Genomic DNA, 27996 nt, shown 5'->3' on the forward strand with positions numbered 1-27996 from the left:
CATTGTTCTTCTTCCAGATCTTGTACTCCTTGCTTATGAGCTTCTCCTTGATTCGGTGCTCGAGAACTACCCCATTGAGATCAAAGTCCCTTCTGGAGTGTTTGGAGTAACTATTGGGGTGTTGTGAAGGCCAAGAGAGACAACTTATTTCGTAGAGAGGTTGCCATGAGAGTGACAGTAAGAGAGTTGTGAAGTGAGTTACGGATTTAGTTAAGGGTTTAGGAAGATGGTGCTGGCTTGGATGGATATTGGATTTGGTATGAATGTTGGGAGATCTGAGTGGTAGAGCTAATTTCTCTACCATGTGAGAGAGAGGAAGAGATGTTTTACTAGGTAGTTGGCCTTCCACTTCCTCGATGAAGTATTTGGCATGACCATTCTTGCCAGTGCCACTGTTAGCCCCTGAATCTTGATCTTTTTCTATTTTGCCGATTATTCATCTTCCTACCTCGCACAAACCTCACGATCCAGATGGCTTAAAATTTCATGGATGTTGATTTGATATTCCTTCAATTTTTGCAGGATAACTTCATAGCATTGCTAATTTTGTTCCACCAACTGCTTGATTTTGAGTAATGATGTAAGAATTTCTTCTATAGATTTTGATAATGTAGAGACCGGTATCTGTCTGATATCAATTTGTAATACACATGATGGAAGATGTTTGGATGAGCAGAAAACAATAGAGAATGGAAGAAAATAGGATCAAATTTGAGGATGACCTTGCTTTTAGAGAAAAAGAGAGAAACTGAAAATGTATTGTATTAAGCTTCTGGATGCTGAACATTAGAGCCCTTGGCTCGTACATAAACATGATGACCCCTACATGCGCCAATGCTAACCAAACTAGAAGCATATACAAGAAAATAAAGCTAAGGGTTCAGGCCCACTTGTTATCCTATAGTCTAAATAAGATACTGAATCAAACTAAAGAAAATTGTTAATGAAACTAAACTAGCCCATGGCCCATGTACTTCGTTCTTGGACTGTGGCACTCTGCTCTCACCCTTGGTTCAACGATAAGATTTTGACAATGGTGACTCCTTCAGGTTGCTGCAACCCATCACTCGACGCCGACTTCTTTACTCGACGATAACTTTCGTTCTTCAAACTAAAACCACCCATTACTCCAAGGCTAGGTCACTAGATGGAAATTTCCTCAAACCGCACCAACCTGAAGATCTTCAGTCTGGAGTAATTTGGGTATAAAGTTCTCTTTCGAATTTTATTTTCATACTGGTTGATTAGTATTTGAACCATTTGATTTCCATATATCTTGATTTGCGAGGGAATTTATTTGCCCATCTGTAAACTCTTGCATTTAGATTAAATTGAGATTATTTTATATGATATCGATTTGTGAACTCAATGTTGTTATGTTGTAGTGATAGAGACTTTTGAACTCTTGGAAATTTATTTGCCCATGTTTGAAATCGTTTTTGGCTCTTTGGGTACTTTTTTATTTTTCTAAACACACGTCAACGTACACACTGGCCTATGTTAAAGTTCAGTGTGCTCCGCAGTAGAACTCTTAGCACAATATATGTACAGTTAAGTCGTAATAATAATAATAATAATAATAAAAATAAAGAAAGGCTATATACACAAAAAAATTATATAAATTAAATCTATAAATTGATGTAATTTTATAGAATTTATTAAATTTATTTTATAATAAAATTAACTTTACAATTTGATAATTTAATCTTTAGATCTACTTTATAATAAAAGTAATTACATCAAATAATATCAATTTATGTGTTTATTTTTATAGAATTTTTTTGTTTCTAAAATATTTCTCATAATAATAATAAAAAATATCGGAATAATAAAGTAGAGAAAAATACTATTTATAATCTTCATATTACGTATCAACGTGTAATTTCTATATATATATTTAGATATCAATATATATTTAAATAAAAAGATAAAAATAATAAATTTATGTCTGTAGTGGGCCAGCACATTGGAAAACTTTCGCTTCCCTTGACCGCCGTACGATTTTATATATTTTTTTATTTTCTGTTTCTTGGTCGATAAAAAGAATTAAAGAAACAATATAGTGGGCACGACCGGTGCGCATAACTAGACTTTCTCGGGTTTATTCCTCTTTGGGAGCCCATTTTTTTGCGCAGAGAGAGGGCAATGAATTTGCTTCCGGCGGAGAACTCTCAGATCGCCAAGAAACACGGGTTCAGGTCGCTGAAGTTGGTGAACGTGGACCTGGACGATGTTCTTGCTGAGCATCCCGTTGGAGTTGACTACGGCCGGCTTGACAATGGTCTCTATTACTACGTCCGACGCAATTCTAAACCCAGAATGAGAGCTGCTCTTGCACTTGCTGTAAAAGCCGGGTATAACTTCTTCTTCTTCTTCTTCTTCTTTTTTCTCCTTTTCCTTTTAAAGTGCTTTGCACAGTTCCTTTTTTTTTTTGTTTTTGTCTGTTGGTTTTGTTTCAAATATCTGAATGCCACAACGGTTGTCGTTTATTTATTTATTTTGTTTGTTTTTTCGATTTGGTCTCGATTATGTGTGGTTGTGTTTTGAATTCGTGGTGAATTGGATGGTAATTTAGCTTGCTCTATAATATGGGAAATTGTTAGTCTCTTATATCTCAATAATTTATTCTATGGCGTTTGCCCCACTGTTGCAAGAGTTCAAAACTCGTGGGAAAAAATGAGCAATGTAATGTGTGGATCAGTGATGTTAATGCCTTAATTTGCACAATAGACCGGAAGAGAGGAAAAAATAATTCCCGGCTCACGATGGTGATTTGGGTGTCGATATAGTGTTATTCGCATTCATCCATGAAATAGATAATAAATAAGCAAATGCGAATAAATAAAGAGAGACAAAAATTTACGTGGTTCGACATAATACTTACGTCCGCGGGTTGTTTAGGGGCAAAATCCACTATGATAGGTGATTTTATAATCTTTCATGGCCTCACATATTTCACAGTATAATGGAAGAATTTAGGGAAGATCTTTTGGAGACACTGTGTGGTGGAGTTTGGCATATGGAGCTTCTGTGGAGAGCCTGTGTGTGGAGTTTGTGTAGAGTCTGTCCAATTTGTGGGAGATCTCCTCCTTATATAGATGTCTATTTTTTTGGGGTGATTGAGTCCAACTTGCCTTATTAAGTTGTAACATACGGGTCCCAATTTAGGGCTTAAAACTAGTATTTTATATTTTTTTGTTTATTTATCTATTCATTTATTTATTTATTTTTATTATCTTTATTATTTTTATTATCATTTTAAGAAATATGCTATCTGTTAAATCGATGATTCTTTTTTTTCCTATCAAAACTTTTGAATAGTTATCCATTAGTTTCCATATTAGATTAGTCTCCTAGTTTGAAACTACAACTCGACTCTTCAAAATCTTTTCAGAATCCTTATTTTCGCAGGAATAATTTTTCCAAGTGTAGCCAACTTCAAACCCTAGCATATCTACTGAGGACTCGAGCCGCTTCCCTCCCCATCGTTTATAAAATCTCATGTAAACCCACTGTTTTAAACACACTAAAATACCCAGATGAACAACAATTTCGCATAAGCCTTGGTTCCTGCCCAGCCGCCGCCGACCACCATAGGACGTCGGAGCACCACCCTCGGTGCCAGAAACTGCCGGCCAGCCCAATCCTGTCGAGCCCACTCCCTTTCGGTAAGCCCATCACTGTCAACCACCATTTTCTCTCCCTAGTGTTTTCGGTTTGATAGTTCTCTCTCTAAACTCTCTCTCTCTCTCTCTCTCTCTCTCTCTCTCTCTCTCTCTCTCTCTCTCTCTCTCCCTCTCTCAATGTCACACCACCGTAGGGACTTCCCAGTTGTGCCGCTTTCACTCTTAGCCACTGTAACACCCCCTTCCCGTAGGATAGAGATATTACCAACCTTTAGAACATAATGCCCGGTAAAGAGATTCATATCCTGAAATACCTCATTTATTGAAATTTTTCAAAACGTTAAAACTGAATTGAACATGATTGTTTTGGAAACTGAACGAAATATAAAAGAACATAAACTAATCCTATGAATGACATAAAAGAAATTTAATTCTGGTGATAAAATCACTTATTCATTCCTAAGTCTTTGTAATAGATCTATTCCTGGCCATCCAGCTCTTCATCATCATAGACATCATCTACGAGAATCAGACATGGAAGAAAACAAGAAGATACACAAAAATAATGAGTTGAATACTCAGTAAGTAATACATCATATCGTAAAATATAGTTTTTGCCTAACATACATTTCATTTCTATGATACCCTTCATAACATACATATATCATCACAGACTTACATAGCATACATTTTTGTTATTAACATAAGCGGAAGCATATATAATCAAAACATGTAATTGTGAATGCATAATATCTTGGTTATCTTGTCTTAACATGAAGTGAAACACGCTTATGTCCGTGTTTTCACTTATCTGGCATAACATGGAGTAAAACACGCTTGAGTCCGTATTTCACTTAACTTGCATAACATGGAGCGAAACACGCTTGAGTCCGTGTTTCACTAAACTTGCATAACATGAAATGAAACACGCTTGAGTCTGCGTTTCACTTAACTTGAATATCATGGAGTGAAACACGCTTGAGTCCGTGTTTCACTTAACTTGCATAACATGGAGCGAAACACACTCGAGTCCGTGGTTCGCTAAACTTGTGGTTAACCACGCTTGAGTCCGTGGCACCGTTACAATTCTTATCTTTCTTAATGCATGAGATTTGATTAGGCTTCATAAACATTTCTAACATGGCATAATCTTGTACATGACATAGCATAACATGACATGGCATGGCATATTCTTGTACATGGCATAGTATAACGTGATATTACATGACATGCTCTGAATATTTTATGACGTTCCAAGACATACATGATCCATGTACTACATGAACATGGCATACATGGTCTAAGTACTACACAACCATGGCATGTATAACCTAAGTATTCCATGAACATGGCTTGCGTAATCTGACTATTACATGGCATACTTGACTTTGAACTACCACTTGAACATTTCATGGCTTTCATATGAACTTAGTAACATTAAATCAATCGAACAACAAATTCATTCACTCAAGCATAATCTCATATTTCATCAAAGATCGAAAAGTAAACTAACCTTGACTTGCCTCTTAGCGTAGCGTAGTTAACAATCATAAGCACATCACATTTTCATACATAATAATAAAATTCACAGTACGCATAGATTAATATGATCATACTATTTACCTCTTAGCGCTGCTTCCTGATTTCAAACTTGTAGCGCATTACCTAAACGAGATTCTAGACGTTAATAACTTCCTAGCAAAACGTGTCGTAATACTCTACGTAATTAAATACGTATAAGGAATTTAACTAATAATAGACTCCAACATATGCTTTGAAATCCTTTAAAAATCTTTTATAAAAATTGTGTCTAAATGCTCATAATTATTCAAGTAGATAAAGCCCATGTAAAGGTAATGTATTTCTGAAAATATAACTAGCCCACTTTAAAATCATAAAACAGTTTCTGTCAACCCAAAGTTTACCCACTTAAATTATCATAGTTTTTAAAATAAGCTCAACAAGTTTATTTGAAACTGGGCCCAATACCCCTTAAAGAAAACACTAGCCGATTGACTTAAGGCCCCAAGAAGTAGAGGCTCAGGAGGTTACACCCTCACGGGTCAAAAGGGCATGTAAGGAATTACAGAATTAATGGAGGGCTTTTTTTTGGGAAACTGAAGCAAAAGAAATAAAAACAGGAAAAACAGGCTTACGAGAGAGGGCTGTGCGATGCTCACCGAGGGAGAGCAGTGTGCGATGGCGGCTCTGGGTGGCTGGGAGTGACCGGCGACGTGACTGGGGGGGTCCCTATGGTGGTGCGACACCGAGAGAGGGAGAGAGAGAAAAAGTGAGAGTTTAGAGAGAGATGGGTTTGAAACTCAAATAACCGAAAGGGAGGAAGGTGGTGCACGGCGGCAGGGGCTTACCTGAGGGAGTGGGTTCAACGGGGTTGGGTTGGCCGACGTTTTTTGGCACCGTGGGTAGGGCTCCGACGTCCTGGGGTGGTCGGCGATGGCTGAGCAGAAATATGGCTTATGCGGAAATGTTGTTTCTCTTGGTATTTCAACGTGTGCATCACAGAGGCTTGAGAGTTTCTTATAGGCGATGGGAGGAAACAATGTGAACAATTAGGAGATTGGCTGAAATTTGAAGTTGCCTAGACTTTAGGAACCTATTCTCACGTGGATACCGTTTCTGAGAGGGTTTGAAGAGTTTGAATTGGAGTTGATCACACATTCTGGAAACCGAAACTAGTACGGGGACTAAGTGGATAGAGTATATGAAGGTTTTAAGGGAAAGGAATCACTAATTTAATCTATCTGTTAGCACAAAATCTAAAATGATAAATAAATAAAAATAACAATAAACAAATATAAAGACAATAAAATACTAATAAATAAATAAATAAATAAAATACTAGTTTTAAGCCCTAAATTTGGACCCGTATGTTACAGCCACCCAGAGCCGTCGTCGCACTCAGCCCCTCTTTCGGTAAGCTATCGCCCGACTCTCTCCCACTTGCATGAGCTCTCTTAGCCTTGTGCTTTCCAGAGAAAGCTTCTACCTTTAAATCTGGAAATGGGCACTTGGGCCTTAGGTCCATTTGGCCGAATGCCTCCTTAAGTTCTAAGTGGATTGATCCTACACATGGGATGGGTTCTATTGTAGTTAGCAACTGCTATAATTAGAGTGGGCTGAATCAACGTGAGCCTGATATTTAATCTGGACTCGTTGTATTTCACAGAAAAACCCTTATATCTACCTTACGATGGTCTTGGTCTTATTCTAATAATAGTTAGTCAAAAACCTTATTTTTATCAGAAAATATTTAAAGGCTTTAGTATATAGTACTAAGTATTAAATTATGATTATTAAACTTACTTTATAAATTTCGTATCAGCGGTTTATCTAGCAGGTTTATATTAAACCCAATTATACTACTAAATTATTTATTCATGATTAATTATATGGTACAAGTATTCATTAATTTTGCATGGAAACAAGATAACTACTATGTTTAATTCCAATTTTGTATTTAATCACGGGAAGAACCATGACCCGTTTATCTAGAAATTAGTAACGTCGAGCACCTAACATAGGTAACGCGCTACAAGTTGGAAATCAGGAAGCAGCGCTAAGAGGTAAATAGTATGATCATATAATTGCATGCATATTGTGAATATTATTGTTATGTATGAAAATATGATGTGCTTACGATGGTTAAGTACGCTACGCTAAGAGCCAAGTCAAGGTTAGATTCCTTTACGATCTTTGATAAAATATGAGATTATGCTTGAATAAATAAATTTGTTGTTCAATTGATTGAATGTTACAAAAAAATCATATGAAAGCCATGAGATGTTCGTGTAGTAATTTAAGTTAAGTATACCATGTAATAGAATAGTCAGATTATGCAAGCCATGTCCATGTAATACATAGATTATGCATGCCATGTTCATATAGTACTTAGATCATGTATGCCATGTTCATGTAGTGCTTAGATCACGTATTCCATAGGATGTTATAAAATGTTCAGAGCATGTTATGTCATGTTATGCTATACCATGTATAAGGAAATGCCATGTTATGCCATGTCATGCTATACCATATACAAGAATATGCCATACTATGTTATGCCATGTACAAGAATATGCTATGTTATGTTATGCCATGTACAAGAATATTCCATGTTATGTCATGTTATGCTATACTATGCTATGCCATGTACAAGAATATGCCATGTTATGTCATATTATGCTATACTATGTTATGCCATGTACAAGAATATGCCATGTTATGCTATGCTATGTATAAGAATATGTCATATTATGTCATGTTATGCTATGCCATGTACAAGAATATGCCATGTTAGAAATGTTCATGAAGCCTAATAAAATGTTCATGAAGCCTAATAAATTCTCATGCACTAAGAAAGATAAGAAATGTTACGGTGTCACGGACTCAAGCGTGGTTAACCACAAGTTAAGTGAAACACGGACTCAAGCATGTTTCACTCCATATTAATCAGTTAAGTGAAACACGGACTCAAGCGTGTTTCACTCCATGTAACTCAGTTAAGTGAAACACGGACTCAAGCGTGTTTCACTCCATATATTTCAATTAAGTGAAATATGGACTCAAGTGTGTTTCACTCCATGTTACTCAGTTAAGTGGAACACAGACCCAAGCGTGTTTCACTTCATGTTAAGACAAGATAAACAACTTATTATGCATTCACGTTACATGTTTGCCATGATTATGTATGCTTTCGCTCATGATGATGAATATATGTGTTATGTGAATATGTGACGATATATGTATATATGTGAAGTTTTTCAGAAAGTTATATTACGTATGTGATTGGGAATTTGTGATGCTATATGTATTTTGTTAAGAGTCTTTAGAAACTAAATCTATGTTAGGTCAAATTATATTTTACAGTATGATGTGCTATTTACTGAGAATTCGACTCATTTTTGTTTGTCCTCTTGTTTTCTTTCATGTCTAATTTTTACATATGATGTTTATGACGATGCAGAGTTGGATGGCCAGGAGTAGATTTAGTACGAAGAATTAGGAAGGAATAAGTGATATTCACACAAGAATTATATTTCTTTTACGTCATTCATAGGATTAGTTTATGTTCTTTTACTTTACGTTTAATTTTCGAGACAATTATGTTCAAATCAGTTTTAACAATTTATCGCTTTTCAATAAATGAGGTATTTCAGGATATGAATCTCTTTATCTGGTATTATGTTATGAATGTTAGTAACATCTCTATCCTATGGGGGGATGTTACATAAGCTTTTTCCTTTTAGAAGCCTAAGTATTTTTCCTTTTAGGAGTTTTGAGTCTTTCATTTTAGGAGTTTGAGTCAACTTGTCTTATTTCTTCTTGGCTTTATCTCTTAGTTTGATTTTAGGCCTTATCTCGAGGCTAAATTATAGGTTGTTGATTTGACCCTTATAGGTGCCTGCGATTCTTAAGGGAGATTTGCTGGACAAGAAGGCCTTGAAAATCTTCAAGTCAATAATTTTTTATTTTGATAAGTAAATAAAGATCTTTATTGAATAGAATGAACTAGGCAATGCCCAAGTATACAAGAAGTATACAAAGTGAGACACCTAATTACATTCTAGTAAGCTGAAAAGAAGATAGAAACTCATGGACATTCCCACCCTTCAATACGATAGCAGAAAACCACTGTAAAAGAGAAAATATAAAAAAATTCCAGATTTTCCCCACTTCACGCTCCTTGTTGTTAAAACATCTATCATTTCTTTCCGACCATAGACACCACATTAAGCACAAAGGTATCATTTGCCACACTGCTGCCAGTTGAGCACTATTATGCCTCATGTTCCAGCACGCTACTAGCTCCACCACACTCTTAGGCATGACCCAACTCAGCCCGGCTCTATTAAGGATACCATCTCATAACTCCCCAGCCACCTCACAATATAAAAGCAAATGATCTATCGATTCTCCATTCCTTTTGCACATGTAGCACCATTCCGTGACCACCATGCCCCACTTCCTTAAATTATCAACCGTCAAGATCTTCCCAAGTGCAACTGTCCAGGTGAAAAACGCAACTTTAGACGGTACTAAAACCTTCCAAATACTCCTCCAAGTAAAGAATGTGGGCTGCTGGGTTGTCAAAGTCTTGTAAAAGGATTTAACAGTAAACTTTCTTCTCTCCGTGTGAATCCACAACATACGGTCACCCCCATTTCCTCCTAACTTTGCTGAATATAAGTAGCTGTAAAAATCTGCCATCTCATCATGTTCCCAATCCTGAGCATTTCTAGTAAAAGTGACATTCCAAGTGACCGTCCTATTGGCACGACACAACAAATCTAAAACTGCTGCTTGTTGGTTTCCAGCCAAATTAAATGCAGCTGGAAAAGCAGTAGAAAGAGAGCTCTCCCCACTCCAAGCATCGAACCAAAAACAGGGTCTTGCTCCGTCACCCACCTCAAACCTAATATATTTTTCAAAGGTGTTCCACCCCTTTCTAATGAATTTCTATAGGCTTACTCCATAAGACCCCCTACCCTCCTTAGTGCACTTCCCCCCACTCTCTACCATACTTATGATCAATGACCTCTCTCCACAATGAGTCTCCCTCCATTTGATGCATCCACAACCACTTTCCTAAGAGTGCCTTGTTGAAAATGCTTTTTCGCACCCCTAACCCACCATTTGCAATTAGACAGCTCACCCTTTGCCAACTTACAAGGTAAAATTTGATTTCCTCCCCCATGCCACCCCACAAGAAAGCTCTAAACAACTTTTCGATACGGTTAGCCACACCCACCGGTAGTGGGAATAGAGAAAGATAGTAAGTGGGTAGGTTGGAAAGACGCCCCAAATACTCTTTGCTTTAAAAGACGCCCCCAAGGGAAGTCCAAAATATTTCATAGGAGGGGAAGCAATTTTACAACCCATCAACTCTGCAAGAGAAGCAATATTACTCGCATTCCTCACCGGTACCAATTCCGATTTCCCCAAGTTTACCTTAAGTCCCAAAACTGCTTCAAAACATAGCAAAACTGCCCATAGAGCTTGAATCTGGTCACTAACAGCATCACAAAAGATAAGTGTATCATTCGCAAATAATAAGTGAGAAATCGAACTGACAACATTACTGTTGTTGCCCACTGAAAAACCCGCAATAAATCCCTCCCTAACGGTAGCCTCCACTATACGGCTCAATGCCTTCATTACTAAAACAAATAGAAAAGGTGATAGCGGATCCCCCTGCCGCTAACCCCTTGAAGGCAGAAAGAAATCACAATATTTTCCGTTGACTAAAATCGAAAACCGAGCAGTCGAAACATAATATTTAATCCATTCGCACCACCTGTCCCCAAAACCATATCTTCTAAGCAAATCAAATAAGAAATCCCAGCACACATGGTTATAAGCCTTTTCCATATCTAGCTTTCCTGCAATGCCTTCTCTTAACCGGCTGTCCAAACACTCATTTGCTATCAAAACTGAATCCAAAATTTGCTGACCATGAACGAAAGCATTTTGAAGTTTGGAAATGAGTTTGTCCATCACCAAACTCATACGGTTAGCTAGCACCTTTGATATGATTTTGTAGATCCCACTTATCAAGCTAATAAGCCGGAAGTCTTTCAAAGCATGAGCACCAACCATCTTTGGGATAAGAGCAATAAAAGTAGCGTTTAATGACTTCTCAAACTTAAGGTTAGAATGAAAAGCATGAAAAATCTGCAACACTTCCTCCTTCACTATCTCCCAACACTCTTAAAAGAAAGCCATAGAAAAACCATCTGGACTCGGGGCTTTATCCTTGCACATACCTCTCACCACTAAATGCATATCCTCTTCCACAAATGGCCTCTCCAACCAACTTGCTACCTCCAAATCCAACTGGTCAAAAATTAGGCCGTCAAGTTTGGGACGCCATTCTACTTTTTCAGCTAGAATCTCCTTGTAGTAATGCACTATATGTTCTTGTATCTCTTCGGGAGACTGTAACACATTTGAACTTAAATAGAGGACTTCAATAGCGTTGTTGTGCCTGTGGGAGTTAGCCACCTTGTGAAAGAACTTGGTGCATTTATCCTCCTCTTTCAACCAAAGCGCCCTTGATTTTTGCCTCCACGATATTTCTTCCATCAACAAAACTTTCTCAATTCGGTCACCACCACATTCTTCCTTAACAAAGAATCCTTATTCACGTCCCCTTCCTCCAATGCTTGCAACTCATCCCAAAGAATATTGTTCTGCACTTCCGTATGTCTAAACACTTCTTCATTCCACTTCTTCATATCAGCCTTTAGAGCTTTAAGTTTGCCCGCCACTATAAAACTAGGTGTACCCTCAAAAGAGTAAGCTTCCCACCACGCCCTTACCTTCTCCACAAATCCTTCAACTTCCAACCACATTCTCAAATTTGAAAGGACGCCAACTCCCATGAATACCTCCACAATCAAGCAAAATTGGAAAATGATCGGAACATACCTGTGGCAACCTTTTTTGACATAAAGCCAGAAAGTGCATCTCCCACGAAGAAGAGACTAGAAATCTATCCAACTGTGACCACCCTCGACTGTTGGACCAAGTGTAGGTCTCCCCACCAAAGGAAGATCCACAAGATTCAACTCAAAAATCATCTCTGAGAAGTTTTCCATTGCTCTTGTCGACGATGATGCCCCTGCCCTCTCACTAAGAATCCCTCCCTTTTACTTTGTCTCTCCCCGAAGTTCCCTCCTTATTATCGTAGTTAATGGAACATTGCAAAAGTTTCAACTCTCGCTCATTTCTAACAGTTGACTTCATGGCCGTGGATCGACCAGTTTCAATAGCTACTAGGAGAGCTATGAATTGTTCTTCATAGCCATCACAGGATATTCCCACCCAACCTTGAAGCTTCTCCACTTTTTTTAAGACCCATTCTGATGCTCTAGGTGCAATCTGTGGTTGGAACATCTATAAGGGTGACAGACTACCCATTTCCTCCTCATCACTGCCCTCAAAATTCACAAAATACTTCAACAGATTGGTACCCTCCCCCACTGGACTTATCTCCTTTCCCACAACTTTTTTACCCACTGCATTTTCCACACTTTCCCCTTCCTCTACTACCGGCACAAATGGCACCACCTTTAACCCTCCCGAAGCTTCCTCAGAAATTATTGGGACTTTTTTGTACTTGGGAATTGGGACTTTCTGTATCGGGACTTTCGACAACAGTAGCTGAGATAGTCTTGTGGGAACTGTGTTGTCTATTGCCACTGCTCGCAGACTTCACCTCTGGCCTCGTCGCTGTTGTCTGTTCAAGTATCTGGTCTTCGTGAGCAAGAGAGACGGAGGAAATCCTTCCTCTGTTCTTAGATATTACAACCTCCGACGACAGGACATCCATCAGGGCTACTGCAAACTCTTGTGAGGTGGTCTGTGCGCTGGCAACCTCCCACGGAGTGGTCTAAGCAAATATTGGGTCATCGTGAACAAACGAGACGGTAGAAGCCCTCCTCCAAGCTCCGATAATACAACCTCTAGCGCCGGGACGTCCATTGGGGCTTCAGCGACCTTCGGTGAGGTCGTCTGAGGCTTCACCGGTGACGGTAGCGCAGCCCTACTCGTCGACAGGCCACCTACCTCTTACGGCTTCTTCCAGAAAGGGCCTCCCACTTTCTTGGGCCTCTCCTTGGGCTGAAGCCCAAAACCATCAACCTAGCCTTTACCTTTAGGCCCTTTTCCCGTCCCTTGCTTCATTTCGTATGGGCCCCTACCATCACACCACCCAAGCCTGAGCCTAGCACAAGCTCCCCCTCAACGCACCGCATATCATGCAACTCCTTCAAGATTTTTCCTTCTTTCTGCCTAGACATCCCCCTGCCATCTCCCCCTCGACTCTGAGCAGTTGCCAAAAGAGGAAATGCACGCTTTTGCATATCTGCCATGACTGGTTGCTGCAGGGCTCGAGGAACCACCAAAGCCTCCTTGTACGACCTCGATGGCAAGGCTACCGCCATCTGAGATGACGAGTTTCTCCCCTGCCTTCCTTGTTTGCCCATGTCCTTCAGCACCGCCACCAGCTTCCTCCACCCCGTTCTAGCCCTATCCTCAGGTATAAAGATGAAACTTCGGTGACCTCCCCCGCCATACTCCGCCAAAGCTAAGTAGGAGTCACGAGGATTTGAGCACCTTGGGGTAGTGAAGCCTCTGTCACCTTCCCGACGGGCAGAGTAGTACCCTTTCCTTCCTGCCTTCAAACATTCCTCCAACGCATTTACCACCCATCAGATGGTGTCTAACCCCAGCCTCAGGCTAATATACACCATACCCCCATCTCTTCTCACCTCAAACACCTTTGACTCAATGGCTAGACAGCTAAAGAGACTCATTTCCTTGCAACAATACCAACTATCCCGCTGTCAATAACCCACAACCACCATCAAGTCAATAATCTACAGAATAAATTTTGAAAATTGGTCATTGGTTTCTTGTTTGGTCCCTGATTTTTTGTTTGTTTTGTGCTAAGCGGTGAAGAACTTAGCTTTTTCGTGGTCTTCTGATCTTCATGCCCTTTTTTGTGGGCACCGTGAGTCTTTGGAGTCATCATTGATGTTTAAGGTTCGCAAGGTCTTCTGACCTTCGCTTTTTTTTTTCATGGGCACCATGAGTCTTTGGACTCGTCATTGGTGTTTAAGGTTCGCAAGGTCTTTTGACCTCCGCTTTTTTTTTTCATGGGCACCATGAGTCTTTGGACTCATCATTGGTGTTTAAGGGTTGCGTCTTCTGACCCCCGGGCCCTTTTTCATGTACACCGTGAGTTTTTGAACTCGTCATTAATGTTTGGGGGGATGCTCAACTGCATTGTTGTGGCGGAAGGCTGAGTTCAACCTCCCCGAGAGTTTTTCACCAAAAACCAAATGGTTAGTGTAATACAAATTACAAGTTTGAGATTTGTAAACTTGAGCTATTCTGTTAGAGTGTGGTGAAGGCTGGTGACACACAGGCGATGCCCGTGGGCAGCCATGCTTTGGCATTGATGAAGGCTCGGGATGCCTGCGATACCAAGCTACCTATACTGATGCAAACAAATTAAGATGCCTGCGTGGCGCCTAGGAGGGGCTTTGTAGCCGGTGTTCCATGTCACGCGAACGATTTCTCGTGAAATATATTTCCCAAGCGTGTAGCCAGGGCTGTTCAAGAAACCGAAGAATCGACCAGGATCGACTCAGATTGGTCGGCCGAGCTTGGAACTGGCCGAAACCGGCAGAGAACTGGTCGGCCGGGTCGGTATTGGTTCGAACCAGAAGAAAATCACTGAACTAGTCGATGTTTTAAACCTATTTTTTTTTTTATATATAATCCATTCTAAAACGACGCCGTTTTACTTCAATAGGTGAAACGACATTGTTTTTCTTATTCAGTTAAAAAAAAAAAAAAAAGAGAGAACGATACCGTTATTGCCAGGGTTTAAACAACCCTCCTCTTAGTCTCTTCTCATTTCGAGCAGCCCCTCACTCCCTCAGCACTCCTTTCATCCCCTCCAATGTCTGCAGCGGCATAGCCCTCCTCTCAGTCTCCACTCTCTAGTGGTAGTGGCATCAGTGACAACGGCCCAGCTTCCACTCCAGTCTCCACTCTCCAGTGGCAGAGGCAGCGACATCGCAGCGGTAGTGGCCCAGCCTCTACGACGTCCACGTCCCTCAAGCAAATGGTGCATCCCACGCCCATGGAGTTCTGTAATCCTATTTTTTTTTTTGTCTATTTTCAATCTGAAATTTTTTTTTGTCTATTTTCTTGATTCTGTTTATTTTGTCTGTGCCGATCCAGTTCTGTAATTCTAGTAATCTAGCTCCTTGGATGTTGCTGGATTCTTAGATGATTATGCTTTTCTAATTTCGGAATTGTTGTATATTTTGAATTTGGTGGTGGGATTGAATGGCTACTTTGGGCAATTGAATTATTGAACTGAAAGACACATCTTCAAGATCTGATTTCCAACAAATCGACAAACCTATCATGAACCGGCTGGCAATTGAGAAGGCCGGTATTATCCCTTACACGGCCGATTTTCTTACCAAAATAGCATTTTTCGGTCGGTCTCGGTTTTTGGACAAAACCGAACCAAGGGGTCGGTTTTTCACCCCTGCATGTAGCCACTTGGATACTCGTGGAACTTCGAGGAGTTTCGGTAGGGAAAATCTCCAAAAATCAAATTTGTTAGTAGAAAAATAAAATTATAATAGCAAGTTTGAGAGAGACAAACCAGAATAATTTAGTTGCTGCTTCGTTTCGTTTGAGCTAGATTCGTTTCGTGACTGGATGAGGAAAACTCGTTGTTTGCCACGAGGGCGACAAGCTGGCTTTCCATGCGTTCTGCCCGCCTAGATCTGTCCATAACTTGTCCATTGTTCCCCTTGTGTTGCTCACCATAGGGAGTGGCGAGTTATTGCCCGATGTGTGACTGGCGAGATGTTTACCTCCATGAAGGAGGTGAGCTGCGGCGAGCAAGCATTCAGATCATGTGCACAATTGCAGTGTGCGTGTTGCTTGAGTAGGCTCATGGTGGCGAGCTGGGGTCTGTGGCGACATAAAATACTGACAGCCCAGATGGTTGGCCCTGGTGGCTTCACTCGGTTGTGGGCGAGGAGCACTTGTGGGTGAGGTAGTTCTCCATGGTCCAGTGTGTACAAGGTCGACGAGGGTGGCGAGGAGCTTTGTGGCGTGGAACCTGAACATACTGCATGCTTGTTGCCTGTTGGAGGTGGTGTGCTATGATTGTCTGCCACAGTGTCTCCTACTGCCAAAGGCTGCGCTCCTTTAGGTGAGGTTGTTGCCAGCCACTTAGGAGGGGGGGGGGGGGGGGGGGCAGGGAACGCCGCCATGTAGTCGCCTTCAAGAATATAGTCGGTAGGAGGTTTACCTACCGGCTTCCAACTCCTGTGGGGTGCCTGTTGCTCGCCACAACGGTAGCGGGCCATAGGGAGTGCCGACGAGCTTGGAGGCGCTATCGTGGCCTAGGATTTTGTTGCCGGCACCAAGCCATGTCTAACTGTCTGTCCAAGTGGTTGGATTTGGGCCACGCCATGCATGGAGGTGGCTGGCAGCAATGTTACTTCGCAGAACCGCGTACGGCGACATAAACCATCAGAAGGGGCCTCCATGGCCGAGGACTACCTCACTGGTGACAGAGAACTCTGGTGGGTTAGGGGGCGGCGTGTGGTTGCCTTGCTTGCTCACGGAGGTTTGGCTCGCGAATACCTAGGGTGCATGTAGGGCTGTGCAAAATTCTGAAATTTCCGACTCCGCCCGACATCCGCTCCGATTCCGACTCCGACAGAGTCATCGGAATTTGGCTCGCGAATACCTAGGGTGCATGTAGGGCTGTGTAAAACGACGTTGTTTTGAACATTGGCTCGAGCTAGATGTCGAGCGCAAGTCGAGCGAACCTCTCTGGAAGAGTTCTGCTCGAGCGCCACGTTGAGCACATTTCGAGCGAACCTCTCTGCATGGGTTCCGCTCGAGCGTTGAGTCGAGCGCACATCGAGCGAACCTCTCTGGAAGAGTTCTGTTCGAGCGCCACTTCGAGTGAACCTCTCTGTATGGGTTCCGCTCGAGCGCTGAGTCGAGCGCAATACGAGCGAACCTCTCTGTATGGATTCTGCTCGAGTGTTGTTCGGAGTTCCGCTAGGAAGTCGGAGTTCCTATCGGAGGTCGGAGCTTCGACCTTCGATTGGAGTTGGACTCTGACTCCAGTTTGGAGTTGGAGTCGGAGGGACAATTTGGCTCTGACTCTAGTCGGAGTCGGAGGTCGGAAACGACAACTCCGACTCTGTCGGAGTCAGAGCACAGCTCTAGGTGCATGGCAACGTGCTTCCTCTACACGCACTGTGCACGGTGGCCGTGCACAGTGCGCCATTGCTGCGAGTGACCGACGGTGGAATTCTCATCGGCCTTGTCTGGTCGTACATCCTCGTGGTTGGACCTGGTCTGAGCCACACACAGAGGTGGCTGCCTGCGGGTTCAACCCTGAATGTGTGGCCTTATGTACCTTATGCATGGGATGTGCATGTTGAACGTGCAACACATGGTCAGCCCTTGGATTCTCTCTTTTGCAGCAACAATATTAGTGAAATAAAAATAACAAGCAAAAAGTTAATTTGAGAGGAAACTTATCTTGCTCGCCGGAGACAACTTGTGAGTTGTAGAATCGTCCTTCTCCCCTTTTCGGTACAAAGAATAAGAAATCGATGGTGATTTGGGCGTCAATATAGTGTTCTTCACGTTCATCCATGAAATAAATAATAAATAAGCAAATACGAATAAATAAAGAGACACAGATTTACGTGGTTTGGCATAATGCCTACGTCCACGGGTTGTTTGGGGATGAAATCCACTATGATAGATGATTTTACAATCTCTCATGATCTCACATATCTCACAATACAATGGAGGAATTTAGGGAAGATCCTTTGGAGTCGCTATGTGTAGTGGGAGTTTGGCATAGGGAGCTTCTGTGGAGAGCCTGTGCGTGGAGTTTGTGTAGAGTCTATCCGATTTGTGGGAGATTTTCTCCTTATATAGATGTCTATTTCCTTGGGATGATTGAGTCCAACTTGTCTTGTGAAGTTTTTTCCTTTTATAAGTCTGAGGCTCTTAAATCAACTTGTCTTATCTCTTAGCTTGATTTTTGGTTTGATCTCGAGACTAAATTATAGGCTGCTGATTTGACCCCTACAAGTGAGACTTGTGCTTTGGTTTGAGACCAATTACATGGGAGATCGGCATCGCTTACGAGAGCTTGAAAGGGCTATGGATATAATTACTTCCACATGAGATGATGAAATTTATAAATTTACCAAATGCAATTGAAAAATTGGTCTTTGACATGAACCCTCTGAAAATAGAAAACCCCAGTTTACCCGCCAAGAATATAAGAATTTAAATCTATTCTTATAAAAAAATAAGAATTTGATTTTCTCGTAAGGCCCTGTGATGGATAGTAGGTTGTTACGTCAGAACACATAGGAAAAAAGGCTTACCTCACATATAGATAAATTTCATTTCTAATATGGAGGTTGAAGTTCACATATATTATATTTACCTTTTGGCTAAGCAGTGGAGTGTCCAAGCCTCTAGAGATTACTTCTCCAGATTCTCCATCTCTATTCTTATGTTTACCAAAGCATAATTTTTTGTTCAACACGTCTTTACGTCATAATTAAATATTTGTACATCCATATGTATAATTACAAGCTCGTTTACTGCTTTCATGGCAGATCAGTTTTGGAAGAGGAGGATGAACGTGGAGTCGCTCACATAGTTGAGCACCTTGCCTTCAGTGCCACTAAGAGATATACAAATCATGATATTATCAAATTTCTTGAAAGTATTGGGGCTGAATTCGGTGCTTGTCAGAATGCAGCAACTTCTGCTGATGACACTGTATATGAGTTGTTTGTTCCTGTTGACAAGCCTGAACTGTTGTCCCAAGCCATTTTGGTCTTGGCAGAATTCAGTACGGAGGTATTAATGAGGGTTTTGCCATATATAGTAATATTCAAGTTTTTGCTTCTTTCAGTACATAAACTTGTTCCATGCAGGTTCGAGTCTCAAAAGAAGATTTGGAAAAAGAAAGAGGAGCTGTCTTGGAAGAGTATCGTGGGAATCGGAATGCAACTGGAAGAATGCAGGATGCACATTGGGTTCTGATGATGGAAGGCTCACGGGTATATAGAGCACAATAAGTTTTGTTTTGTTTTTTTCTTCCTGTATTTATGATTAATTTCTGCATCAGTCCACTGTTGATGCTATTCTAGCTGGTATAATTTGCCCATTTATTGCATAATCTGTCACCAACTTTTTTTTTATAAGCAGTCAAAGATTTTATTAAAAAAACGCAAACAGGCAAAGTCTAACACTTAATTAGAAATAGGAAAATATATAAGAAAATCATGGAAACTCGGCCCATTACAATATGTAGAAGCTACTCAAAGGAACAAAGTATTAAAAAAGAGTTCTAAATTCCTCGTGCCTCTGCTTGTGATCCTCAAAATGTCTATAATTCCTTTCCTTCCGAATACGCTAAACTGAACAAATAAGGACCATCTTCGACACAATTGCAATTTGTTAGCTGCCATGTAACGTGCTCTCCAATTGGTGAGGAGATCTACTGTCCTTTCTGGGCATAATGTAAGCCAACTCAACTCGACTGAAGAAGTCATTCCGCAAGGTTTTGGGAATCTCTTGATGGTAATGGAGCCAAAAACAATACCCTTTTCCTGTGATGAGATGTGTTTATCATTTTACAAGCCTCTTTTGCAATGTTTTATAGGAGGACTACATTACAAGTATCCTTTTGGCCTTTTATATCCTTTGTTTTTTATCAAATTTATGTTGTTTCTTATCTCAATGATTGATTGCAGTATGCTGAGCGCCTACCAATTGGATTAGAGAAAGTAATTCGCACGGTTTCTCATGAGACTGTCAAGCATTACTATAGGAAGTGGTACCATTTATCCAATATGGCAGTGATTGCTGTTGGAGATTTTTCTGATACACAGGTTTTTATTGATTTGTAAAGCTTCATATTGCAACTATAACAGTAAGTCTTCCAGTTAAGATTTCTTGACAACCTCTCTTGTCCTCTCTCTTTCTCTCTCAGAGCGTTGTTGAGTTGATAAAGACTAATTTCGGGCAGAAAAGATCAGCACCTGAACCTGCACTTATACCAACATTTGAAGTTCCATCTCACAGGGAGCCACGTTTTTCATGTTTTGTTGAATCTGAAGCTGCTGGGGTGAGTATGGAATAAGGGCTCGTTTGAACAATTAGAATATCTCATAATTATGTGAATAGTAGTCAAATGATTTGAGTTAATTTGCTTTATTGAGTTTTGGGTAAGGAGAGAAAAAGTTGAATAAAAATATTATAAAATTAAAAATTGTTTAAATATAATTTTTAATATTATTTTTATTTTGAAATTTGAAGAAGTTATATATATATTTTTTGTTTTGTTTGGAAGTTTGGGAAATTTGTATTGGGCTTAGTGTTTGGATAATGATTAGATGAAAAAGTTGAAAATTAGAAATTGAAAAGTGTTTTGTGTTTGAGTGATGTTTGTGAAGTAAATTATGAGAAGTTTTGAAAAGTTTTGAGAATATATAAGAATATCTAGGATGGTTTGGGGAATGAGATGAGATGAAAATTTTGTGAATAATAGTAAGATGATTTGTGAATAGTAGTGAGATAGTTTGAGTTAAATGTTTATTGGGTTTTGAAAATGAGAGAAAAAGTTGAATAAAAAATATTATAAAGTTAAAATATTATTAGAATATAATTTTTTAATATTATTTTTGTTTTAGGATTTGAAAAAATTGAGTTGTTTTTTGTTTAAAAGTTTGGGAAAGTTGTAATGATTAGTTTGAAAAAGTTGAAATGATTAGTTTGAAAGTATTTGTGGTTTAATGATGGTTGGGAAGGAAATGAGATGGGATGAGATGAAAATTGTTTCCAAACATCTCCTAAATCATGCCCTAAGTCTTGGTCTTTTTCACTAAACATTGATAAGCAATGAGACTGAAAAGCTTTCACATGGAAATTGTAAGTTCTTATAGTATTATCTTTAATTCTTTCAAAACAGTCTGCAGTGATGATTAGCTACAAGATGCAAGCAGATCAGCTGAAAACGGTGAAGGACTACAGGGATTTACTTGCAGAATCCATGTTCCTTTATGCTCTAAACCAAAGGTTCTTCAAGATCTCTCGTAGAAGGAATCCACCCTATTTCTCATGCTCAGCTGCTGCTGATGTTCTAGTTCGTCCACTGAAGGCATATATAATGACTTCATCTTGCAAGGAAAAAGGGACTATTGATGCCCTCGAGTCAATGCTGATTGAGGTTTGCTTTTAATCTTGTTTTGAGAACTTTCTTCCCTATTCCTCTCCCTTGTTGGAAATTTTACCCTTTGGATGAAAACTATGTTTCAGGTATGTGTACATGGGCTTTGCCTATACATTCGTTACTAATAAAATTAATTCGTACTTATTATAAAAAAAAAAAAAAAAACTATGATGTTTCAGGTTGCAAGGGTAAGACTACATGGGTTTTCAGAACGTGAAATATCTATTGTCCGAGCCTTACTGATGTCCGAGATTGAATCTGCCTATTTGGAGCGAGATCAAATGCAATCAACCAGCTTGCGAGATGAATATTTACAAGTACATCCAAATTGTAGCTTTCTTGGAGCTTCTAATTGTTAATTTGAAGTTTTCAAGGCAAAAAGTCTCTTGTTTCATTTTGCAGCATTTTCTTCGAAATGAACCTGTCATTGGGATTGAATATGAGGCTCAACTCCAGAAAACTCTATTACCTAGTGAGTAATATTATTTAGTCTGCAAATGCACTGGTTGATTTCTGAAATAAATAAATCAATTATGAGGATAATTTATCTTACCATGATCTCTTATATGCATAGATATAACATCATTAGAGGTATCCAAGTATTCGGAGAAATTACAAACATTATGCAGCTGTGTCATAAAGACAATTGAGCCTCAAGCTTCTGCAACAGTAGATGATCTTAAAAATGTGGTATTGAAGATTAATAGTATGGAGGAAGAAAGGAACATCTCTCCTTGGGATGAAGAAAACATTCCTGAAGAAATTGTCACTACAAAGCCAAATGCTGGGTAAAGTTGGACGATCAATCTTTTGATTTGTTTTTCTACTACTCTTTCTATCTGCTTTGACTACATTTGCTGTATCTTTGGATTAATTCTGATATTTTACTGTATTTACATGCACCATTATTCATTACTAGCCCAATGAGATAGCTCGTTTGTGCTACAGCAGATCACTTTTGTAATATGATTTTCCGAATCTAATTTTTCCCAAACAAATCTGCTTCAGGAATATTGTGCAGCAGTTGGAATATCCAAATGTTGGAGCTACTGAATTAATTCTATCAAATGGTATGCGAGTTTGCTACAAATGTACAGACTTCCTCGCCGACCAGGTACAGTACCATCTTGTATACACTCTCTGTAGTCAAAAGAATTATCCATTGACATTCTGCATAAAATATCATTTACACTAGCTTATTTATGGTCGTTATCTATTACTTGCTTGTTTGTAGTTTCTTTTTTGTTTATTAGGTATTGTGTAGCTATCAGAAATTGATAAATTGGCACTTACAGCCAGTGATGGGATAGAATTAAGAGAAAATAGAAACAAATCATCCAATTTGAAGCCTTGATATGTCTCTTTTCTATGCTTAAGGTGATCCATTTTTATCCAAAGATCCAGCAATCAAAATAATAACAATAACAATAATAACAATAACAATAAGAAGGAGAAGAAGGAGAAGAAGAAGATGGGTCTGAGATGAAACAACAGAGTGGTATAGACGTGTAAACTCATCAAGGGGTTGTAATTAGTGAATTGGTCTGGTCAACCATGAAAAAAACAGAGAATTTTTGGAGAAATGTTGTGTTAATAGTTCAAAATCAACAAGTACATTTTATAGGACTCCTTCCATTCATATCAAGAGTGGGTATTCATCTAATTTAACTTTCTTATATTATTGTACTTATGTAACCGATAAAAAAAATATATTATTGTACGTGGCAAAACGAGATCTCGAAATCAGTCTATCATATATGAGGGTAGATCACCTTACATGTGGACATTGAGGGTTAGGATCACCTTCTTCATCTTCATTTGCATGGGCTTGTGAACTCGATTCCATTTATGCTCAGTATTTGCTGGAGTTTTGGGAGGTTAGACTGATGTCAAGTTTGAAGCATCTAGAAACTTCATGTTCATTTTCATATGTTTTCTTTCCTCCTTTTACATTCATGTATATTTTGTCATTCCATGGTACATGTAAAAGGAGACTAATCATTATTGAGAGAGCTCGAAGGCCCATGTGGAGGTGCATTTACCTATTATTTTGATTCTTTGTTTCAACAGGTTATTTTCACAGGCTTCTCATATGGGGGTTTATCAGAACTCCATGAGAGCGAATATTTCTCTTGCTCAATGGGTACAACCATTGCGGGAGAAATTGGTGTTTTTGGTTATAGACCATCAGAATTGATGGATATGCTTGCTGGCAAGAGAGCTGAAGTTGGTGTGAATCTTGGAGCATACATGAGAAGTTTCTCTGGTGATTGTTCACCGTCAGACCTGGAAACTGCCTTGCAGGTTTGCTTCACTCAATTAATCATACCCGAAGTCTCATCTCTGGGAACCCTACATGCTTTCTCATATAGGGAATTGTGCTAAAAGAATCTATCATAAATCTTCAATCTTAATTATAGCGTTGCAATTTCCTGGCACATCTCCATATTTAGATGAGACAAAAAGGGTGTTGCTGGCTATTTTGTCGCGTCCATTACTTATCCACATATGGGTTTAGATGGGTTGTTGGATTTTTTTTTTTTAATTTTATTGTCCTAGTGTAAATCTCCTAAATATGCTGCCGTGAGGGGGTTATGACCTGTCAATTTTTTATTATGTTTGTTCCGTTACAGCTTGTCTATCAACTGTTCACAACAAGTGTAACTCCGGTAGGAGAAGATGTCAAAATAGTGATGCAAATGGCAGAAGAAGCAGTTCGTGCTCAAGAGAGGGATCCTTACACTGCTTTTGCGAACCGTGTGAAGGAGCTTAACTATGGAAACTCATATTTCTTTAGGGTGAGACTGATTTCTGTTTTAATTTTACTGATTCAAGACATGCCCTGCTTCTAATTTGGGGTTAATTTCTTCTCATGCAGCCCATTAGAATACGTGACCTTCAAAAAGTCGATCCATTAAAAGCTTGTGAATATTTCAACCACTGTTTCAAAGATCCATCAACTTTTACTGTCGTAATTGTTGGGAATATTGACCCTACAATAGCAATTCCCTTAATATTGCAGTATTTGGTAAGTTTTTAGCTTCTTTGCACTTCTACTTTGGCTTTGGAAAAGTAAGTACTGAAGGTTAAATGGGTTTGTGCTGCATGCAGGATGGAATACCAAGGCCTCCTGAACCCATCATGCATTTTAACCGCGATGAGCTCAAAGGCTTGCCCTTCACTTTTCCTTCAACCATAATTAGGTAATTGGTTCATAAAGTCTTCTCTTCTATTTTGGAAGGAACAGCGTTTTAGTTCCACTTCCCTCTCTCACTTGGTAGGTCTTAAATTTGAAACATCCTGGAGTTGCCATGTGTGTGAATGCATTTTTTTAAGGATTCAATTTCCTTCTAACTCTTGGATATGCTTGTAGAGAAGTGGTCCGCAGCCCCATGGTGGAAGAACAATGTTCAGTCCAATTGTGCTTTCCTGTGGAGCTGAAAAATGGAGCCATGGTGTGTGACTCTTTTTAGATCTGACTTTAACTGCGTTCATAATGGATTGTGATCTGCTTGTGTGATTTTTATTTTCCCAACAGTCTATAATTAGCTTTTTATGGGAAAAATGGCAGGTAGAGGAGATTCATTTTGTCGGGTTCCTGAACAAACTTCTTGAAACAAAATTGATGCAGGTTCTCCGTTTCAAACATGGACAGGTGTTAATGGATTCCATTTGCCTTTTTATTGATTTTAATATTTGTTGTCCCAATTCTTAGAGTTGCTCCTGTGTGCCCAGATCTACTCTGCAGGTGTTTCAGTATTTCTTGGTGGTAATAAACCTTCACGTACTGGCAATGTTCGTGGTGATATTAGCATAAATTTCAGTTGTGACCCAGCAATCTCCTCAAAGCTGGTAGGTGTTGATCATTTTATTTTTTTCCTGATTTTATGTTTTGATGATCGCCAACCTGCTCACTTTATAGGTCTTGCAATGCTTCTTAACAGGCTGATCTTGCTCTGGATGAGATATTACGCCTGCAAGAGGAAGGGCCTTCTAATGAGGATGTTTCAGCCATCATTGAAATTGAGCAAAGAGCCCATGAAAATGGACTTCAGGTGAAACTTTATTAGCAAATTTGAATGTTTTATGCTATTATGGCCCATATGGTTAAGATAGGGGTAAAGCCTATTTGATTACTGTCATCAACTTTAAATTGTAGAACTTTGACCTTTCTTATGACCTGTTTTAGGCAATCATCCTGCATATGGTTCATGGATGTGAGAAATTACAGCTAAATATAATTTACTGTTACCACTCATTTCGTGTTGCTGATTTGCTTTTGCTTTTTCAGGAGAACTACTACTGGCTCGACAGGATTTTACGTAGCTACCAGTCTAGGATATATGCTGGTGATGTTGGCACTACTTTTGAGGTTGGTGGCTGTGACTATGTTCCTACCAGTCTATGTCGTAGTTTTCAGTTTGCATATAAATGTGTTGCATTTCTATTGGCCTCAAGGGAACAAAAATATGCAGGGATAAATATATGGTAAGAGACAGACTTGAGAACAAGGAGCAACTTTTCTGGGTTGCCAAGAAAAAAAACAGTTTTTCTTGATTTCAAGTTTAATATTGTTTTCTTTAATCCTTCTTAGTTGGTAAATAATTCAACTACAACTGTTCTGGTCACATAAAAATTAGTTCAGACCGATCAAAAAAAAAAAAACATAAAAATTAGTTCAGTCTACTTGTGATGGTTTGGATACTTTGCTATTGCTGAATAATCAGGATTTAGTATCTACCATACCATAGCGCTTTGTCTTCATGTCCAAGCATCCATTTGTGACTGTAGTATTGTAGAGAAGCGTATTTTACTCTTGTTCTTGTTAATATAGGAAAGAGTTGATTACTTATAAAAAACAATATATGAAAGAGTTGATTTGTGATTGTTTTTCCGATGCAGATTATAGATGAAGCACGGTCCAAAGTTAGAACATTACTGACTCCAGTAACGGTACAGTTGGCACTACAGAGGATACTGCCATATCCTTGCAGGAAACTGTTCACTTTAGTGATTCTAATGCCCCAGACCTCCCGCATTAAGTTGTTGAAGTCATTCTTCAGACCTACCCAGACCACTTATCACAGAGATGCAAAGGTCAGTTTTGCCACTGCCTGTGCATATAGGACATATTCTAATTTGTACCCGTGTTTTTCTTTTTTTTTTTTTTTTTTTTTGGGGGGGGGGCTGGGGGTTTCAGGAGGGTTTGTTTCCATGTGAGCAATCGCCCATTGTCTATTGCATTCCAATTTGTTCTTGAAATTTGTATCTAAAATTCCTTATGATCACAAAAAAGCCATATAACTCATTGATTATGTTCATTGTGGCAGATGTTAGCTGGAATTGCTGGTCTGGCAGTCTTAGCTGTTAGCTTGTGGAGATATTCTCGGAGTACCCTGAAGTCTTAAGAGACTTGTTTTAGGAGAGTTCCATATACATGAGAAGGAATTTAGGGAGACTTGTACCGGAGTTTCATATCAATGGGAATCATGAAGGCATCCAACACAAATCAGGATTGCATTACCTCATCGTTGGCGGATGTGATGTTCGTGTTACCTTCAATTAAGACATATCCCAAGTGGGTCAGACGAAAGCACACTGCAAACTCATATATGACACCTATGAAGGCTTGTAGTATAAAATTTGTATATCCATTTTTTTAAAAATCTGGCCAGATGAACCAGTTCTTCAGATGAAAGTGCTGCTACACTTGTATTATCATTGCTTAGCCGTTGAGAAAGAAAGGTAATGAAACTATAGCCCAAGGCTCAAAAGCAGTTAATTTGATCAAAATGGGATCACTGACTATGATGCATGACCAAATTGGTTTGCCCATTGGTTCCAAGAAAGAGTGGAAGAAAAAACTGATTTAGAACAGAGCCATAGGTTACTTCTTCTTCTTCTTCTTCTTCTTTTTCCTGATTGAAACATCCATAATACCTCTTTAATATATACCATAATCTCCAAGCACTGGTCAAAACTTTTCTCAAATCCATACCTTCTGCTTTATATAAAAAATTTGAGTCCAAAGTTCTGTTGTTCTGAAGAGATTGAAGCCATTGGAGGGTAGATCTGCTGACATGAGAGCAATGCATGGATACTACCTTCCTCCGCCTGTCTACTTTGATCACAAGTTGTATCTTGCAAAACATGTTTCCTTGTAAGAGCTTGCTTGGTAGGTGAAATACCATTGCTTACTTGCCATGCAAAGTTTTTAATTTTGTTTGGCAGTTTAGAATTCCATACACTGACCCAAAACTGTCTCCATGCTGTTGAATTTGAGCTCTCCCCAATTTCACAGATTCTGCAAAACTTTACAGCTCTGTGATAGGCACTCTTAACTGAGAACATATCATTCTTGTTACCCCCCAAAATTAGTTGATCTTCTTGTAAGGTTGTGGCTAAGATGAATTTTCAGAATTTTATTGACATCATTCTTTGGGACAAAACTGCATGTCTTCTCTGTGTTCCATCTATAAGAGCCCTCTTCCGTCAGTTCATTCACCTTTGCATCTTTTGTAACTG

At 39.4% G+C, this 27996-nt stretch overlaps 2 protein-coding genes across 2 annotated transcripts in view; one reads left to right on the plus strand and one right to left on the minus strand.

Annotated features, from left to right (window-relative positions):
* LOC109009972 (deoxyhypusine synthase) overlaps positions 1 to 27996 on the minus strand; it is an 871604-nt gene that overhangs the window by 30145 nt on the left and 813463 nt on the right. The window lies entirely within an intron of this gene.
* On the plus strand, positions 2073 to 27264 carry LOC109010051 (zinc protease PQQL-like). The gene is made up of 21 exons (XM_018990764.2): positions 2073 to 2354; positions 18848 to 19094; positions 19172 to 19297; positions 19994 to 20131; positions 20233 to 20367; positions 21211 to 21468; positions 21651 to 21788; positions 21874 to 21943; positions 22046 to 22259; positions 22480 to 22585; positions 23542 to 23775; positions 24105 to 24269; positions 24350 to 24499; positions 24583 to 24674; positions 24845 to 24926; positions 25043 to 25126; positions 25207 to 25323; positions 25416 to 25526; positions 25763 to 25843; positions 26374 to 26568; positions 26802 to 27264. Exons 1-21 carry the CDS (start codon positions 2146 to 2148, stop codon positions 26877 to 26879), a joined length of 3030 nt encoding a protein of 1009 aa, XP_018846309.1. The 5' UTR covers positions 2073 to 2145; the 3' UTR covers positions 26880 to 27264.

The sequence above is a fragment of the Juglans regia genome, chromosome 1, assembly GCF_001411555.2.
Source record: "Juglans regia cultivar Chandler chromosome 1, Walnut 2.0, whole genome shotgun sequence".
Taxonomy (NCBI): Eukaryota; Viridiplantae; Streptophyta; class Magnoliopsida; order Fagales; family Juglandaceae; genus Juglans; species Juglans regia.